The following is a 15699-nucleotide window of genomic DNA, read 5'->3' as shown; positions in this document are numbered from 1 at the left end:
GTGTTCCTGGAAAGTGTGTGGATCTTTAATTTGTCTCTTTCTATCCGTGTTGTTTCTCCGGGTGTTGTTAGAGTAGACGGGCCCGCTGACAGACAGAGATGCAGGGGGGGACACTTTATTAACGGGACCTTTAACACCGTACTGTGGATCTCCCGCCCCGGTAAGTTCCTCGCTGCTGCAGCCTCTATGCAGCGCGCTCCCTCCGCTCTGTCTTTGTTCCATGCAGCCGGGCCTTGCCCCGCTGCGCACCGCTCTCTTCCACGGAGAGAGCGTTGAAACCAAACTCAATGAAAAGTACTCCGCAGTGTACCAATACTCTAATCATCACCGTCGTTTTGGTACCCAGACATAACAGCGTATAAATGCTGGGAGTCCATTAACATCTAATGTGCAATTCGGAGTCGATGTAACGCTAATACAGCACATAAAAGCTCCGTTTGAACCCAGGTGTAGAAGGATTTAACCGGTCCAGCTGGACGTACAACAAAGTTACCAACCGCCGCAGTGAGCCGAGGCGGACAGTGCGGACCACTGAGCTTTAAAAGTTCTCATTTTACCGAATTAAGACCCTTAGGAGGAGTGAACAGTCAGCCGAATTAAACTATAGTTTCTACTGAATATATGAAACGTACATTTTTTGGTAAACTGTTTGTAATTCTGTGTCATTACCGAGAAAACGTTTAAATTGACGGTTTTTCTCTGTTAGTTCGTTCGAGGGAACGTTACGTTAGCTAATCTGGGCCTAGCTAGCAGCTAACGTTAACTGTGGCTAAACTAAGCTAAGCTAACCCATTCGCCCACCTGACTCTTTAACGTTGGTAGTTAAAAAGTCCGCCGGTTGTCCCAGGTATTTCCCCCTGAACATTACCACTTAACATCCAGTTATGTTGAAATGATTTCTAACTTAAATTGTCATTTCATCCCGACTTTGCTCTGCAACGTTAATGAAATTTCACGTCACACGTCAGTGTAGGAGCTAATGTCAGTGCTGTGTTACTACCTGTGCTTTAACTTTATTCTGTGATGGATGACACAGCAGGCGGGTTGAGGAGCTTTGTGGTCTGAAGTTGTTTATCTGTGACCTTTGTACGTGAAGAATCCACTGGGGGAAGTGTTTGTGTCTGGTCATGCTTTTTTTTTTTTACTGACAGTCTTGACACTCATGTTTGTTGCCCTCTTCCATCTGTTGCAGTTGTTATGGAGCAGGCAGCTGGGAGCTTAGATGATCTACAGCCTCAGGACCTCTCCACCTCCAGCCTCCCCGCTGTGATCGATCTGACCAGGAAAGGTGAAGAATGTGTCCTCAACACCACGTCCCTGCAGATGGTGAAGAACCCGGGCTGGTACCCGAACTCCGGGACCGGCAATCCAGGATTAGCTTTTCCGGATGCCGGCTCCTCGGACATCATGCTCCAATCAGGGGATCATATCCAACCAGACAATGCCTTCTCCCACACTACGGTCACCCTGTCCTACGTGAGCAGGTCTCACGTCTTCTCCACCCAAGACTCCCTGTCTCAACACTCCCCTCTGTGTGGCATCCAGCCCATGAGCAAGTTCTCCCTCCATCCCCCGCGTGACTCCGATAACGGGCTCGGGGAGACCGGGTACTCGCTGAGCGCTCACCAGCATTACGTGGAGCAGGCCGAGGGTCCGGTCGACCTCGCCACTCAGACGGAACTGTTGCAGTCTCAGGCTCAAGTGGGACCAGAGGACGACGGGGGAGTGTGTCCAACACAGGAGCTTCATGAGGTGAACGGGGGAGTCATTTCCATAGATGAGGACAAACGGGTGGAACAGAAAGTGGAATGCGGCCTTTCTTTGGAAAGCAGCAGGTGTTTGGAGAACGGTGGAGGTGACAGTCAGACAAGTTCAGGAGAAGGTGTTGAATCCTCCCCAGAGACCGTCTACCCCACCACAGTAGAGACCGATGAGGGGGGAGGAGGCTCTGAGTTGCTCGTAGTCATGTCAAGTAAACAGGACCCAGTTGTCCCCGTGGACAGTGTGCGTGCTAGAGACCGCTCTACACTGAGCAGGGAGTACGTCAGTCCTCTGGAGGACCCCGTCTCCCCCTCCGCTACCTCACTGGATGATGTGGAGGATGTGTTCATCCTGCCTCAGGCCTCCAGCTCCCCCAGCGCAGACACCCCTTATCTAGAGAGCGAAGATGTCATCGTATTGGACGTCTCGAGCGCAGAGGACGCCGCCGCTCAGTCGGCCTCCGGCATCAGCAATACTACCACAGGGTTGGATTCAAAAGAGGAAAAAAAGCCGGCGGTACGTAGACGGAAGGCCGTGATAGAGCCTCTGATTGATTTGACGGATGATGTTTGTGTGTTGGACATTTCAGATGAAAAACCCGAGACTGTCACCCCCCACATGAATGGGAATGCAAAGGCTGTGCAAAGGACTTTAAAGCAGAAAAAGCTGCCGCCGCGTTCCAGCAGAGGGACGCGGTTAGAGGCCATAGTCATGAACATAAACTCAAGCAAGTACAAAGTGTCAGGATGCGTACGCACCAGTAAGAAAGCCGCTTCCCAATCAGTAACCGGTGATAACAACACGGCCAGTCCTAAGAAGAGGGGGGGTAGGAGGACATCTGTCTCAGTGAACACAGTCAAACAAAAAGCAGGAAGTCCAGGGAAAAGGGACAATTCTAAGAATATTAACACTGACAGCTGCAAAGGCTCTACCTCTGATCCTGAAACCCTAAGTCATTCTAGAAAGTCACACAGTGGCACGCATCCAAAAAGTCCTCAGTTTACTGTGCACAGGAGGTCAAAGAGAGAATCAGAGGACGTTTCTCTTCCTGTCCACTCACCACAGACCGTCCCCGGAAGGTCAAAGCGGACACCCTCATCACAGTCGAGTCCTCAGGCTGCTCTGCACAAGAACTCAAAGAAGGAGCCGGAGCTCCAGAACACTGAACTTCTAGAGGAAAGTCATGTGTCTAGATTGTCCTCTCCACCGCCGCCACCGGCAAAGTCTCCAAAGAAGAGTCCAGGGAAAGTCAAGGGCAAGGCTGCAGGTAGCAAAACACCCCCCACTGCCAAGACAAAAGCAGCTCGCACTCCCAAGAGGAGGAGAAAGAAACACAAAGCTGTCCAGGCCCCCTCCTCCATGTTCTCCCCCAAAGAGCCAGAGATCAAGTTGAGGTACCTCAACTACAAGGAGGAGAAAAGGCACCTGAGGTTGGACAGCTTCTCTCCATTCGTCCGTGTGGAGCGGCAGCAGTCCTCACCGTCACTCTGTACTGTCATCAACTACCCTGAGGAGGTGAGGGGGCAACACAAAAAAGGCCAGGGGCAGCAGCAGCAGCAGCAGCAGCAGGGCCACCCCGGTGGCTTCATCTCTGCAGTCATACCCAGCACCTCGTGTCTCCAGCTGGGCCGGGTGTCCATGCAGAGCAAGCACCAGCGCTCCCTGGTCTGCTGCCTGTGCGGGCAGTCGGCCAACGCCATCGACCTGGGGGACCTCCACGGCCCCTACTACCCCGAGGGCTACCGGCCGAGCGGCAAAACACCGGCCAGCGCGACGGACCTCAAAGAGAACGAGGACGACTACAGCGACTCGGACGTCTCTTCCTCCTGCGGCGCCAGAGGCGGGAAGAGGAAGAGCGCCGGTCCGCGCTCGCTGTGGTCCCACAGGCCGGGGGCCCAGGCATCATCGGTGGAGGGCCAGGGCGATGGCAGCCCCGCAGCCAAGCAGCCTCGATTAGACGGCAGCTCTGTGGAAGTGGAGGACTGGTACAGCCCCCCGGTGCTGCCGCTGGAGCCCTGCGAGTTCTGGCTCCACGAAGACTGCGGGATCTGGTCTGCGGGAGTGTTCCTGGTGAAGGGCAAAGTCTACGGACTGGAAGAGGCTGTCAAGATGGCACAAGAGACGGTAAAGCTCTACTGCAACTTGTTATGTTAAAGGGATAGTTCAACACTTCAGCAAATTCACATATTGCCATAATCCCTATAGTCTTAGCAGTAGGTTCATTACCTTTAATTGTCGATGCAAGCTGTTTTTAGGTCGGCGGGGCAGAGACATGAGCTCTGCTTGATGTGCGGTATTTCTGGCTTTCCCTCATCAAACTCATAATAAGTAGTTTCAAGTATTTGCTTCATATGTCATAATGTTACATAATTATACATTATTTCATAGTGTAGTGAATGTGCAGGTCACAACTTGTCCACCAGTGTTTTAGTTTGATGAGGGAAACGTGGAAATACCATGAGCCTCCATTGTTTTTGCGTCTCTGTCCCGCTGATCTATAAACAGCTTGCACTGACAATTAAAGGTAATGAACCTACTCCTATGATTATAGGGATTATGTCAATAGGCCAATTTGCCAAAATGTTGAACTATGTTGTTGAAATGTTGAACATCTCCCTGTGGCGTTATGTAAAACATATTAAAGGGATTTAATCTGTTTCCACATAATGCCACAGGGAGATGTTGTGGGGCTGTAAAGGGGAAAATATGAATCGTCTTGACTTGACTCTGTGTCTCTAACAGCCTGTGGTGTGTTATCATATGAAAGGAGGGGTGAGACCATGAGAATGAAGAACTACCTCCACTGGGGAGGTCACGTTTTCACACGCGCTTGTTTATTACTTGGCAAAATGCTGTGAACTGGGTGGAGGGACCCAGATCATTTAACAATAGTCTGAAGGTTATTTTTCTCAGTCTGGTGTATGTTCTGAAGTCCGTTAGAAACTAGAATCACACTGGTTCATTGTTATCTGCCTCTGACTAGTTTCAGGTTAAATCCTTGTTTATATAGAGTCATGAAAAATATAAAAACCATTAGTGTCAAATGATGTCATAATTGTTTTCTGAGGTCGCTATGACAGAGACAGACAAGAACTGTTGATGTTTTAATATGTACATGTAGGGCTGGGTATCACTATTGATTTACTGATCCCATTTGATTTGATATTCATTTCTAGATATTTTAGTTTTATTAATAATATATTCATGTTTACATTTAAAATGAAGCCAAAACATTAATTTAACAGGACTTACTATAGAAGGAAACAGTGCAACTCTTCAGTGCAGACATGGCTGCTAGTAGTCAGTGTGTACATTTCATCAGTGAATGAAGTGAGTGTTTTGATTACTATACTAACCTGCAGGCCATAGAGGTGAAGGAATGCAGCCTTTTGCTGACTGATGAACAGCAGTTTCTGTGTTTGACATCTTTTAATCACAGAGCAAACAGTACTCGTCCTGTATTATATGATCCATGTAAGACTAAACATACTCCAGATCAGTTTTCAGGCTCTTGATCCACCTGGTGTCTGCTGTGTTCTCAGGTGTGTACAGCATGCTGTGATCCAGGCGCCACGCTGGGCTGCTTCTTCAAAGGCTGTCCCAACAAGTACCACTACAGGTGTGCTCTGGAGTCAAGTAAGTCCAAGTGCACTCACTAACCATATTCCATCCAAATATCTATATTATATGTTATGCTTCAGATATAAATGATGCTGCAACTACACAGCAGTTGAAAGTTTTATTTGTCACATGCTGGGGTAGCCTATAATACCCAGGTAGCAAACTCAGTGTTACAGGGTTTTCCCTGGCTTGACAGTTGTACTTTCAGATATTGTTCCCCCCTCTATTTAATAGGAAAGGAGGCTGAAAATCAGGATATGCCTGTGTGTTTCTCTTCTAAAATACACATTCTACATCTCGGAGGCGACGTCTTTCCACATGCAGGCTTCCTTCTCCTTTTAAACGGGGAGTTGGTGCAAGACGCTACATCTAAACGGCCCCCCATGGGCGCTGTAACCATTTAGGTGGCGGCCAAAATCACCTTAGATAGGCAGGAAACAGTGTTAAAGTTGGGCGGACATGCGTGTGTTCTTCACCCATAAAGACAGCGCCACTGGGGGAAAAAAAAGTGAATTTCAAGCCCTGGAGATGGAAACGAACTTGAACTGGTATTATTCACATTAATATTTTTATTGATCTTCAGATAATTGGACTGACAAGTGGATAGAAACATGGTTACAGCATATATGTTCTACAGGTTCTCTGCTCAAGTCTGAGATTTTTGCCTCCAATAGTAAAACCTGAACTGAGTACAACAACAGGTACAGGTGTAGAATATTGTGTTGACTAAAAGTGGGAGGAAAAGATGAAAAAGCAGGGACGACCACAGCTCTGAGAAGATCATCTATTAAAAAATGTGTTTTATTCTTAGGGCTGACCCAAAAAATTTGAAGCTTCGTTCGTTGCCATGGTAATCGATTATGAAGTCTGTGATCGTTTTTTTTTTTTCTTTTCTTTTCAGTTTTTCCTTTTTGACACCGGTTCTTTACATTTGTTACATTAAAATGAGTAAGCTACTTGGCATCCTGGAAACCTGCCTGATTTTGGAGATATGCAGTGTTTGTTTGCCATTACTTTCATTATTTCCGTAACGATTATTCTGCTGAAAGTGAATAACAAGCTGGAGTTCAAGCACACTGTATATGAAGAAACATAGCATTGATTCTGGGCCGTGTCCATCCATGGAGACGACATACATCATGCCCTAAAACATGAGCAGAGTTCACCTTGGCCAGTATGAACACCGCTCACTCTTGTTCGTTTGTAAATATGAACTTATTCGCGCACCGTTGACAGCCTTTAACTCAAACACACATCTGTCCAAACTGACAAAGGCTGGTTTCCACCTGAAGACATTCACCTTGTCCCTGTTGTGTTTTCCAGCAGACTGTGTTCTTAATGAAGAGAACTTCTCCATGAAGTGTAAAAAGCACAAGGTGAGTGTGACTGCCTATTTAGAAAGGTCTCTGCTGCTGTTTGTTGGATGGCAGCAGAGACTGTGACTGTGGCTAAAGGGCAGTTCCGGGCAAATTCAACCTGGGGCTGTAGTTTCCCGAAGATCTGAAGATTCTGAAGATTTTCGTTCTGCAGTAGTTCTGTCTGTCCCCGCATCGCCATGGCAGCAATGAATGGGAGCAGACCGATCTTACCTGTTTAGGCTGTTTACATCCCACAAAACCGCATATTTTTTCCACAGACAGTGTCAGATGTCTTCAAACATACACCAAGGTTTCTGTTTGTTCACTTCAAGAAAGCCGACATGTTTGTAAACAGAGCTGTAATTCAAAGTCACAACGTCTCAGAGTAAGTCTGGATGTTGTTTATTCTACCTGTAAACATACTGAGTGTGCCAACTTGACTCACACGTGAGACTTCACGAGGTTTTGTGGGATGTAAACAGCCTAAACAGCGTAAGATCTGTCTGCTCCCATTCATCGCTGCCGTGGTGATGCAGGGACAGACAGAACTACTGCAGAACAGAAGACATTAAAAAGAAAATCTTCAGATTAATTCTGTTAGACCTAAAATACCACAAAGCTACATCCCCAGGTTGAATTTGCCCTGAATCGTCCTTTAACTCACCTTCTGTTCCTCAGAACAAGACATTGAAGACCCCTCCAGGGAGCAGGTGGGACGACAGGTGACACACTGAGCAGAGGCGCCATGAGGTCAGTGAACGCCTCTTCACCCTGCGTGTGTGTGGCTTTAAAGTACATCACTGTCAGCTCAGTGAGTTTGTGTGTGTGTGTGTGTAATGAATCACGGCTTTGTTCTCTTCTTCCAGACACTCACCTGCAGCATCCTGCAGTGGCTCTTGTCCCCCCTCCTGCTGGTAACCATGGTGACAGTGGACCAGGGTCCTTCTGACTGACAGCTAGCACCCACCAACCTTAACTTCACCCTCTGCCCTTGAGCTGCACTGTTAACCCCCGATGCTGTGGCTGGAGCAGCCCAGTCACCAGACTTCACTTAAAGTAACATGCTGAATTTGTCATTTGTGTAGTTATTTATGAGGATTTTTTTCCTGGATTAGATATGAATAATAATCAAAGATATTTAATTTTTTAAAAGATTTCTAAGTATTTGATTATATTTGGTTTATTTATTCATGGAGTTTCTTATTGGCTTCTTTAGGAGTTCATCAAAGAGGTTTGATTGTGTGTGTGTTTTTAAGTTATTGCTGAAGCAGTTTAGTGTTGAAATTTCAGGCCAGTCGAGGAGACAGGAAGTGGGCGGGACAAGGTACTTGATTGGACGTTATCAACACAACAGGGTTCCATGTAAAAACAGCACGTCTCCGGATCACACACGGCATTAAGTTGAGTTTCCTGGGGAACGAGGCCGATCGCACTCGCACAGAACGACGGGCCCCGTTGGTGTCGAGGGAACTCAACAGTTTGTGTTTGAATGTATTATTGCAAGAAGCACTTTGGAGTGGCACTTGAACACCTGCGGTCCTCTGCTCCAGCTGCAGTATTACCTTCTCCAGCTCCGTCTACACAACTACACTTTGATTTGAAAAGCTTCTCTTCTCCAAGAAAACAGAAACGCTGCTGATCCCGTTTGAGTTTGTAGTGTGACTGGATGAAAACATGATGAATGAAGTCTTACTGACCTCGGTGTCTTCGCTGTTCCCTGTTCGGAGTATTATTAATTATTTTTATTTCTTTTATTTTTTTTCAACTAATTGACTGCAGAGTGGACAATCTACTTCCTGTTTACACCGGCCCTGTCTACATGATTGTGATGTGTTAGTGTGGATGTGGAAGCTAAAAGCTTGTTTTGAGTCTGAGAGTTGGTAGTGTGGACGTAGCCCGACGCCTCCACCTGTTACACACTCTGATGTTGCTGTGGGACGTTCAGGGACCAGTCCGACATCATGATGCCAACATGTGATTTTTTTTCTGTCGGTGCCTCACACAGCCACTACTCCACTACACTGTAACAGGATGTGTGGCCACTGAGCAGCGGCCGACAGTCTTTGGTTTACATCAGCAGCAGCGCTTATGTTAGTGTTCATATCTATTAGGTGCATCTGAAGCCTTACCTGACCTACAGGAGCCGAGTCCACGTCGTCTTCTCCTCACAGCGGTGCAAAGACAAATCAGTGGATGTACACCAGCTCCCTCTCTACTGCACCCCCCCTCTCACACACACACACACACACACACCACCACACAAGTGCACACTGAGCTCTGTGAGAACCACAGTTCTTCAGCAGTCAGGTGTGTGGGGGGCGGGGGGGCAGTGGGCGCACCTGTTTACCTTAGAAAGGTCCAGTGTGTCACATCTGTACTTCTCACTCCAGCCATTAGGGGGCAGTGTTGTGTTGTCAGACCACACACACAGTGGGAGGTTTCACCAGCAGCAGGGCACGACACAAACACACACACCAAGATCTCCTTATTCTGGAAACACCACTTCTCTTCATTTGTGCCATCGTTAATGTTTTTTTTTAAATATTTTGTTTTTTTTATCAGAAAGCCTGAACAGTTTTTTTTCTGCAGCTTTTGGAAAATGTTTTTCTTTTAATGAAATATTCAGATTTTTTTTTTTATAAAATATTTTGTCCGTGTGTTAATCTCAGGGCTGAATCTCAGATGAATTTTGTTTTTCCGATTTGTATCTCTTTCCTGTTTTCTGTGTGACCCTCCCCTCCCCCCACATTGACTTGAGCAATGATAGCTGTAGCAGGATGTGGTTCTCCTCTCGGTCCTGGTACACACTACTATCACATTCCAACCTCTCTTCAGTGTGTCTCTGTGCTGTGGTGTTTTTATGTTTAACATGGGACTAGAACTATCAACTTGTCACTTTTTATTTTTTATTTTATGGCAACATTTTGTACTCTCTCGCTCACCTCAGAGTGTCGGAGATCATGTAATTGTCAAAAATAAATATTTTGTTCAACATTGTGGTTTTTTGTGTGAGTTGTTTGGTGACTGACGAATGAATCAAAGACAGAACTATATAGTATGTGTGTGAGTGTGTAAACTGTAGACCAGAATATAGAATAATTCATTATATTTACAATATAATAGTCCAGGCAATCTAGCTCATTTTGGACCCAAAAATAGAACTAATTGTAACGGGGTTAGGGTTAGGGCCCCTGTACTGTTTTTGCTGCTTGCGACTTTATGGCTTCTTGACCATAACTCAATTAGTCATTTGCATATTCAAATTCATTTTCCAAGAAACTTGTACAAAAAATGTTACATTTCATGAATACTTTCATTGTGAAAAGTTTCATTGTGGTAGGAGTAAAGGGAAAAAATAGCCCCTTTGGGTGTATTGTTTTCTGGCCTTATTGGCACCATAGACTTTATACAGTAAATCAATCTTGGATGGATGAGAATTAAACATATTTCCCCAACTAGGATTTCTTAGGACTTTTAGTATGTTGTTCTGGACACCTCATAGAAATGATGTATGGTGAAAAACATTCTGTTACAATTAGTCTGTCAGAAAACGCTATTTTGCCTGGACTAATAAGGGGACATGTATTATATTAGAGAGTTTTCATTGCATATCTGTTTCATAACCCGCCACAGAGGACTCATCAAGTTCTAACACCAGAATTTGAACAAGAATTCTCATTTTATTGACTAAATGTCAGTTCACAGGAAGACAGTTGTATTGCAAAGACAGAACCAGGTACAAGTTCTAGTGCTGTGGTCATCTACTCACTAAACGCCACAGTGAAGTGATGATGATGCTGTGAAATGTGTCACTGGACAGAAACACTGACACTCCATTACAACAGTGTTCTGGATGAGTGGAGGAGGCAGCGCGGACTGACTCAGGCATTAGGAGGAGGGGGAGGGGAGGGGGGGGGGGGATACACATCCCATAATTTCTAGAGTGGTGTGACTCATCCTTTCTCGGAGCTCAGGTGTCCTCAGCTGCAGCAGGTTCTGACTTGTCCCAGTTTTTGCTCCAACGTAGAGATTTGAAATCAAACCTCATTGGTTGTTGGTTTCTGCTCCTGTTGTTTTCTTGGTTCCACTCAAACCGTCATCATGGACAGTGGCCACGCCTATTCTGTGATTTGTATTACCTAGCAACAAGATATTGAGATGGACCAGGAGGATGTTGTTCACCCACATCATAGGTGTGGACCTGCGGTCTGCTCCAACATGGTAACAAATGGAAAATGATCCATGTAAGGCACAGAAGGCACTGCCTTCTACTCTGAAACAGGGTGACAGATGATGATGCACTGTGGTCAGGGTCAGGGTGGCCTTTTCAAAATAAAAGTGGTTATGTTAGCATCAGATCTGAAGTCAGATGGTAGCTTGACAGGGTTCCCACTCTTTTCTTGGAATAATTTTCAGGACTTTTCCAGGACATTTTCAGCGGCTCCAGTCTGACAGACATGTTATTATACATCCTCTGTCCCGTTCATGCTTTGGATAAGTGTCCTTTTCGACAGTTGTACCTTATTTTGTACATTTTTGTTTCTATGTTTCTTCCTCTCCCAGCCCCAGAAGTCTGATTTAAAGATGTGCAGTCCATGGCTCTAAATTATGCAATAATATCTTACAGTACATGCCTAGAAATTCCTATGAATTTATCATAGAACAACACAAACATGGGGTCCTACACTGGGAACACTCATCAACTCAAAGTCTCTAGTTTTCTCACTAGGCACTTTTTTAGAAAATAAATCCTTGGTGAGGTCTGAAAACGGCAAATAGAGCTCTGGTAGATTTTCCAGGACAACTGAAGCTTTTCCAGGACATTTGACTTTTTTTCTCATTTTCCATGTGTTTTCCATGACTGGAAAATTGGTCAACCATTTTCCAGGTTTTCCAGGACAAGTGGGAACCCTGCTTGATGCGAAGTGGAGTAGTGGAAGAACAGAGGAACAGGATTGGGCAACATCCAAAATCTAATATCGCTGTACATCCAGTCCAGGTGGTGTAATATCTGATTATAGCCTATGATATTGCAGTTTCTTTTTTCCTAATTTTCTGAAAACATTGTATATGGAAGGAAATACTGCAATGATAATTGATATTTCTGAATATCAGCCCGTATCAAGTGTATCCGCTATATATCTAATAATCAGGCTGTGTGGGACATTGGAATTAATTTGAACAAATAACATTAGTGAGTGGGTGGGTGACCCTGTCTTGTATATGGTGACTGGTTGATGCAGAGCAGAGTGACACAGGCCTGTTACACCTCCTCCTCTTCACACGTCACGTGAAAAACCTCCCTGCACCGTCTGCAGCTGGCTGATGGGACGCACACAGCGTGACCACCGTGTCTGTGTCAGGCTGCTCCATTGTTCTGAGTCAGAAGGCCGCTGATGAGGTCAGAGATTTTGTCACAAGATGCGGTCATTTGCATACTCGCCGGCTGATCCCGGGGAGCAGCTTTGTGAGGGAACGCGATCCGAGCAGGTTTTTCTCACTGTATACTGGGGGAGAGCTGGAGCAGGCTCAGCCAGATGTGAGCTGAGGGTAAAAAAGAAACATGTGGTGCTACACTACATCTACAGACACTGAGCAGATTCTACAACACGACTTCAGCAAGACACACTCATGCAGGTTTAGGTCTGGGAAAACAACACACAGAACGTCTGTTCCTGTACATGAGCCCACGCTCCACCTCTGGTTCTTCAGCTGATCAGTCAAGAAGAAGAGTGGATGACCTGTTTACTGTTCAGTGGTTAAAAAAAACATCTGCGCCACACAACCTCATGACAGAAACTTTAAATGAAAACCTCTCTCTTTGCTTTTGTTCTGTTCCAGTGGGTGCTGAGATGAGAGCAGGAGTTTAACAGCAAGACAAATACTACACACTCAACAGAAACTAATTATTGTTCAATTTTTTTTTTAGCCCTAAAATGTCTCCAGAGATCAGGACAGTGATGCTACAGCAAAAATTCCACAACATAACATTTTATGATTCTTTTTTTTCCTGTATATATTCCATAAAGCTCCGGTCAAATTTCTGGTAAAGGTAAGTTTGAGCTACTTTATCATGCAGTTTATAAAAGAGTTGCTCTGTCACATGTCCTGTGATTTTTTTTAGATTCATTTGGAGAAGTGAAGTGATGGTTTGTGGTCTGGATATCATCAGAAGATCCTCAAGTCATTTGTAATTTAACAGATAAAAACGTCCATATATTGACTCTGGTAAATGAATCAAGTCAAAAAATGAATTTGCAAAATGTGACTAAGTTTTGGGAATAAACCATGTGTGATTTTGACTTTGAATAAAACAGTGATAACAAAAATGGACTGTTGATGTTTTTTGACTCTGACACCAGTTTTTTTCATTACCGAATTACAAAGAAAGAAAGATTATCTGATGATACTCATTACTCATTACATTACTCTTTTCTTTTCAGACGATACTTTGCATTCAAAGTTCGATACAAACATAAGGAATAGAAACTGAGGTCAACTGAGGTTTGAATTTCAAGGGTGAGTAAAACAGTGAAGCAGATATGTTTGTCACGAAGAACACAGACATCAGAAACCTTCTCAGTCCACATCCATCGACCAGAGGAAACTAGGGGTGTATATATCAATATGTCAATGACCAGCGATCAATGAGTCAATAGCATTAAGACTAATAATAGAAGTAAGGGTCACACGAATTCCTACTCAAATAGATTATACATTTTTCGTTCAGTTTCCCTTTAAGAAGGTGAAAACTGATATTGATCACATCCCTGAATCAAATCAAATCACAATCGTATGGTGCAGTGGTGTGCACAGAGGGGGGGCAGAGGGGCCCGCCACTGGTATGGTGACAGACTTGATGTGATATCTGCAGACACTGGGTCATGGTTAGTTGAATCGATATGATATGGTATCATGATGAAACTCTTTTGATTGACACCCCTGGTAGTCGTAGAAACCACCGGTCACAGCTCCTGTAGCTAACCTCTGATCTCTACTGCACGTGTACATGAGCCGACTGCGCTGCACACAGGTGGATTTGGTCTCAACACCAAACTACAACATGAAGTCCGACAGAAAAAATATATAAAAAATATTTTTAGATCCAAATAAATAATATAACTCTCAAAGCACAATAAATCCACTCCTTTTGGGGAACATACAGAACACACAGTAACACACACATTTGTGGCAAACATTTAAAACCACCACTCATTCATCAATTTTTTTTTTTTCAAAGATTTTCCTCGAATTGTTTTTGTCATCTTCAAAAATACAAATCCTCTGACGCTCAGCTTTCTGACACTCTCTGTCTGTAGTATTGCTTTAAGAAAGATGTTTTGGACTTGGTCTCCTCAGGTTGTTTTAGTGACCAAATCTCTAATGGAAGCAATTTGTCTCTTTTAGTTTTTTTTTCCTCTGTGAGGCGTGAATGAGCTGACGAGGACGTCCTCTGTCCACCGTGTGTACAACAGGATACATAGCTGTTAGTAATGTCTGTGTCTTTTTCCATGCATGCACATCTATGTTTTTTGATGAGAGGTAAAAAAAACTGTGTGTGTTTGTGGGTGTGTGTGTGTGTTGTGAGGTTACACACAGATCTCGATGGGCGTGGCCACCAGCATGTGGCCGCCCGGTGAACTGTTTTCTCGCGGCACGCGGTCGTAGCTGTTGGTGGACGATGCCGAGCTGTTGGTGGACGACACGGAGCTGTTGGTGGAGACGGACACGTAGTGGTGGCCGCCGCCGTTGATGCCCGGCTCCATCATCCCCACCTTGGCCCCCCCGCCGCCGCCGCTGCCGCCGCCATTCCCCCTCTCCACCACCACTGCAGACACGGGGGTGTGGGGCGACAGAGGGGAGAGAGGAGATAAAGTCTGCTGCTTCATCCTCTCCACCAGCAGCTCCTCGTCCTCCTCCCCAGATGAAGATGATGAAACAGTGCCGTCCATCTCTCCTCGCACGCTCCCTCCTCCTCCTCCTCCTCCTCCACCAACGCTCTCTCCACCACACACTCCTCCTCCTGTGTTGTTGCTGTTTCCATTGTTGTTGTTGTTCTCAGTGTCCAGGATCCAGGAGTGGCTGAAGTACCCGAACACCTCCGTGACGGAGCAGCGGCGGTCCTGCTCCACGGACAGCAGGCGGCGGAACATGCGGAGGGCCTGCTCGGTGAAGCGCCTCCACTGCGACGGCACCGTGTTCGTCCTCCTCCTCTGCCAGCGGATGAACTCCTGGTAGAAGGAGTCGGAGGGCAGCGCCTTCTCCCAGGGGAAGTTCCCGGTCAGCATGCAGAAGAGCAGCACGCCGAAGGCCCACACGTCGGTGCTGTAGTCCACGCAGAAGCCCTCGTGGTGGGACACGTCGCAGAGCTCCGGGGCCGTGTACGGGATGGTGCCACTCACCTGGAGAGAAGGCAAACTGGTTACTGGATGGATGGATGGATGGATGGATGGATGGATGGATGGATGGATGGATGGATGGATGGATGGATGGATGGATGGATGGATGGATGACAGATGGGTCGATGGATGGATGGATGGATGGATGGATGGATGGATGGATGGATGGATGGATGGATGGATGGATGGATGGATGGATGGATGGATGGATGGACGGATGACAGATGGGTCGATGGATGGATGGATGGATGGATGGATGGATGGATGGATGGATGGATGGATGGATGGATGGATGGATGGACGGATGATGGATGGATGGATGATGGATGGATGGATGATAGATGGCAGTATGGATGGATGGATGATAGATGGCAGTATGGATGGATGGATGATGGATGGACGGATGATAGATGGCAGTATGGATGGATGACAGATGGGTCGATGGATGGATGGGTGGCTGGATGGATGGATGGATGGATGGATGGATGGATGGATGGATGGATGGATGGATGGATGATGGACGGATGGATGGATGGATGGATGCAAACAGGTTACTGCTG

General features: G+C 46.0%; 2 protein-coding genes across 2 annotated transcripts in view; one reads left to right on the top strand and one right to left on the bottom strand.

Annotated features, from left to right (window-relative positions):
* Positions 1–9679, top strand: LOC311003245 (uncharacterized protein). The gene is made up of 6 exons (XM_083994944.1): positions 1–160; positions 1193–3885; positions 5304–5397; positions 6706–6758; positions 7419–7490; positions 7607–9679. Exons 2-5 carry the CDS (start codon positions 1198–1200, stop codon positions 7464–7466), a joined length of 2883 nt encoding a protein of 960 aa, XP_083851070.1. The 5' UTR covers positions 1–160; positions 1193–1197; the 3' UTR covers positions 7467–7490; positions 7607–9679.
* A 4650-nt stretch (positions 9680–14329) lies between these two features.
* The window catches only part of bsk146 (brain specific kinase 146), a gene marked incomplete at both ends in the record, with an annotated part of 3891 nt that continues 2521 nt past the window's right edge, over positions 14330–15699 (bottom strand). Inside the window, one exon of the mRNA XM_083993636.1 lies at positions 14330–15142. Coding sequence (XP_083849762.1) covers positions 14330–15142 — 813 coding nt within the window. The remainder of the gene's footprint in view (positions 15143–15699) is intronic.

This window comes from Trachurus trachurus (genome assembly GCF_905171665.1).
Source record: "Trachurus trachurus genome assembly, chromosome: 19".
Lineage (NCBI taxonomy): Eukaryota > Metazoa > Chordata > Actinopteri > Carangiformes > Carangidae > Trachurus > Trachurus trachurus.
Note: the sequence above shows the minus strand (reverse complement) of the source record. Positions and strands in the feature narration are given on the sequence as shown.